Source organism: Piliocolobus tephrosceles, chromosome 15, assembly GCF_002776525.5.
Source record: "Piliocolobus tephrosceles isolate RC106 chromosome 15, ASM277652v3, whole genome shotgun sequence".
Taxonomy (NCBI): Eukaryota; Metazoa; Chordata; class Mammalia; order Primates; family Cercopithecidae; genus Piliocolobus; species Piliocolobus tephrosceles.
In genome coordinates, this window is record NC_045448.1 from 54,697,490 (window position 1) to 54,701,809 (window position 4,320).

General features: G+C 38.1%; 1 protein-coding gene across 2 annotated transcripts in view; it reads left to right on the plus strand.

Moving 5' to 3' along the window:
* ACYP2 (acylphosphatase 2) overlaps positions 1-3,435 on the plus strand; it is a 201,811-nt gene extending 198,376 nt beyond the window's left edge. Inside the window, exon 4 of one of the 2 annotated variants that reach the window (XM_023190201.1) lies at positions 2,975-3,435. In XM_023190201.1, the coding sequence (XP_023045969.1) occupies positions 2,975-3,089 (115 nt within the window). In that variant the 3' untranslated portion in view covers positions 3,090-3,435. The remainder of the gene's footprint in view (positions 1-2,974) is intronic. The other variant, XM_023190202.1, reaches the window with a different exon arrangement.
* The last annotated feature ends 885 nt before the right edge of the window (positions 3,436-4,320 follow it).

The window sequence follows — 4,320 nt, forward strand, 5'->3', positions numbered from 1 at the left end:
GGCGGGGGCGGGGGAGTCGCAGAAACCCGGGGGGTAGGGCTGGCAGGTGGGGGAGACCCGGCCGCGGAACACCAGCCGGGGAAAAAGGGGGAGCCCCCGAAAAAAAAAAAAAAAAAAAAAAAAAAAAAAGAGTGAGGTCTCAGGGCCTTCCAAGTGACAGGTGACCAGAACACTCCTAACTGAGGAGGCAGATCAAGCAGAGTGGTTCCTAGCAACAGGGGAAGCATATATGAAGCCATGACACAAAGTGGCCATCCTCCCCCAGAGGAAGCAGAGCCCAGCCTCCTAACACCATGACCATCTGCCCCATCAGTGGCATAGATTCCTCCAGGCCATACTTTCGGCTGGGGAAGAAGTCCCTGATGTTGAGGACAAGATACAGGCAGGTATCTCAACTAGGTCAATACATTGAGTTATCAGCTCAGGTGGATTAGTCATTGCAGTTCCAATGCCCAGTAGTCCTAGTCTCGGATTCCATGATTTCATTTTCTCCCTTCTCATTCTCTTGAGCCCATTCAAATATGGCTTTCATGCCACCACGACTGCTCCTGCCAAGGTCACTGGTGATGTCCATGTGGCTGAACACAATGGCCAGTTCGCATTTCTCACCTCACTGGTCCTGCCAGCAGCATCGGCCTGGTGGATCCCTCTCTACTTCCTGAGGGCTTGATTGGGCTCCCTGGGCACCAGTTTTTCTCATACCTCACTGGATGCTTTATTCTCCTCCTTTTCTGGTTCTTTCTCTGCTTCGTGAGCACTTAACATTGGAGAACCCCCAAAGTACAGTCATTGGACCTATCTTTTCTATCTAGATTCATTTTCTTGATGATCCCAGCCAATCTTATAGCTTTCAATATTGTCTACCTGCTGACAAATTCCAAATTTTATTTCCTCTAACCAGACTTGTAGGTCCAGCTGCCTACTCAACATCTCGCTTTGGATGTCTAACAGACATCTCAAATGTAACATTCCAAAACTGAGCCTCTGATCTTCCCCTTCCCACAAATCTGCTCCTCTCACAGGCTCTCCATTTCAGTAAATGACAAACCTATCCAACTAGTTACTCACACCAAAAACTCTGGTGTCATCCTTCACTCCTCTCCTTTTCTCACACCCACATTCAATCTGTCAGCAAATCTACTTTTACTATATCTTCAAAATATACTCAGAATCCGAATCCTGCTCACAACCACTCTGCTAACCACCCTGTGCAAGTTACTATCTCTTAAGTGCCTCTCTTTTCTCATCAATAACTGGGGGCAATAATAGCCTATGACTTACAGGGTTCATATGTGGAATGAAAGACACATAAAGAACTTAGCATAGCGCCGAACAAATTGTTAGTGCTTGGACAGTTGCAGTGGCTTACACCTGTCATTCCAGCACTTTGGGAGGCTGAGGAGGGAGGATTGCTTGAGGCCAGGAGATCAGCCTAGGCAACATAGTGAGATCTTGTCTCTACTAAAATTCAAAAAAAATTAGCCAGGTGTGGTGATGCATGCCTGTAGTCCCAGCTACCTGGGGGACTGAGGCTGAAGGATTACTCGAGCCCTGAAGGTCAAGGTTGCAGTGAGCCATGATCGTGCCACTGCACTCCAGCCTGGATGACAAAGTGAGACCCTGTCCCCCCACTCCCAAATAAAAAAGTTGTTAGTGCTTAATAAATTTTAGCTTTCAGTATTATTTGTGGTCTCTCTTTTCTAGGAGGTTTCAAGAAGATGTGACTAGTAAAGTTGAAGCTATCAGCTCCTTTTCGCAAGAATTGAGTTTTTCCTTCAATGCATGAAATTTTCATTTTAAAGATTTCAACTGACTGAGCTAAAGAAAAAGAGGTCTAAATTAACCTCAGCCAGTTAAACTGTCACAAATAAGATCCAAATAAAGGGTTAAAAAGCACAATAGCAATTTGAATCATTGGAATTCTTCTCTAGCCTGATTAAGAGGAATTTTCAGCTAACCTAAAAAATATTTTAAATCTAAAGTTATATAAGATTGTCACATATCATACTGCATAGCTGTATACAGCCCTAGCTTCGCAACCTGAAATAATTTGGGGATATGAGGAAACTCATAGGATGTTTCTACAACAGCAACAGATATAAAAGCCATCATTTGTATAAAACAGCCTTGTTTTATAAACCCATAGTCCCAACGGATCTATCATCCCAACTAATTAGTAATAGGTAGAAAGATTCTGGAAACTCCTCAGTGTTATCTGAGATGTCAGCAATATACAATAGGCCCGAACCATATAGGAAACATCTTGGGTAAGTGCTCTAATGCATAAATTAAATATATGGATATCACTAATAAGATAAACCATTGCACTAAATTATCAGAAAAATATTTCAGAGCATTCAACTTGTCGTTTAATGCAATCACTTTGTTAATCTGTGATAAGAAACAGTATTTGAATAGATAAAAGTAGATGAGCAATTTTTCTTACTTTAATGTGTTTGGAAAATTATGTTTCTTCTTTATTCTTTTAGTATTGATCTCTCTCACCATATATATGTCTGTGTGCGCGTGTGTGTGTGTGTGTATATATATATATATTTACATACACATAAATATATGAAACATCTACCACGTGCTGAGTAATGAGGAAACAATAGTGAATTGTTTTTATTACTAAGCTCCCTATAAAAATATTTTGATCGTTTTGAGTATAAGAGCTAGGTAACAGTGGCCTTGGAGTGTTTTAAGTTGGGGGGTGGGGGATAACCCTATTATAAAATCATCAGGAATTGACTGTGCTTAATTTATTAGATTTTCTTTGTCCATATTTAATTATACATTATACTCTGTGGTATTCTTAGAGTGATATATACAATGTAAACAAGTTTAAATATCACATATATGCAAAAAGTTGCTTAGTAAAGGTAAACTCCCATTAATACTTACTGTGGGATCATTTTAGCTGATCCATGTATACTTTATATGCTAATTTTATTTATTTATCTGTTTTTTGTAGGAAGTCCTGGCTGAGCAAGGTTGGAAGCCCTAGTTCTCGCATTGACCGCACAAACTTTTCTAATGAAAAAACCATCTCTAAACTTGAATACTCTAATTTTAGTATTAGATACTAATAGAAGAGAAAAATTGTAATGCTTATACTGCACAATAGATACTATATGTTCTTAAGACTATGTATACTAGAATAGTAGTAGTAGAGAGTAGGGTGAAAAAGGAACTTTCTGTTCTGAAAGCTAAGTGACTGTGTTACTAAAAATGTCTGACACTGAAATAATTTTACTCAACTGTGTTTTCAACAAGCAAAAATGTAGTATTCTAAGATTAAAATGTCATTACAAAATATTTAGTATGAACAATTTAAACTTGTCTCATGGAATCTTTAATTTCAATGAACATTACAGCATATATGATATATGTTATTTGGCGAGACATAAAATAAAGTTAACCATTTAAAAATTATTTTCACATACTGTTGTCTGTGTTGAATTATAAAATCCTCTGAATAATTTGTTACTACAGTTGAGTATTTTGTTATTAAACTCTTTAAAAAGAACCAGCGATTAGAAATAAATGTATGTGATGATCAATATAACCATAAAATATTATCAACAAAGAGTTTTTAAAATCCTGGTTAATGTGAACATTATTCAGTTGGAGCTACTTAATGCCTTCTGTATTGCTGTGTACAGTGAACATTCAGGCTGAATGATGGTGGCTAACAAGAACTCACAATTTCAGTATAGTAAGCATCAAGATTTTCAACCACCACCCACAACAGATATCCTATTAACCAGAAAAGAAACTGAGAGTCTAATTGAATCATACAATACTGTCCCCTAAACTTGTCCTATCACTTGGGAAGCTTCACATGTAACTGATAAAGCAACGGAGAATATAAAAAGGAAGGATTTTTTCTATAGCATAAAATTATATTAAAAGAGGCAGACCTTTAATGCAAAAGACTGGGGAATTTCCAGTGTTGTAGGCATATACTTGCACATATTCCATGATTCTCAAACTTTTTATAGCAATGGAATCCTTCCTTAAACGAACATTTTATATAGAATTGAATACATAAGTTTTTAGAAAAAGCAAAAACAAAGCACAGCTGGTGTAATTAAAGTGGGGATAGGCGTCCCCAGAGCCTTGCACACTTGGTGTCCCTCTCTCTACTTGGACAATTTCAAATACCTTGCTAGTACACTTTGAAAACTACTATTCTATTTAAGGAACAAATCTCTATTGCTATCCTCCATGGCCTGGAGAATGAATGCTGGCCTCTTTCTCTTCTACCTACTGCAAGATAAGAAATGAAGAGAGATGAAGGGGCAGGGTGAGCTTGTT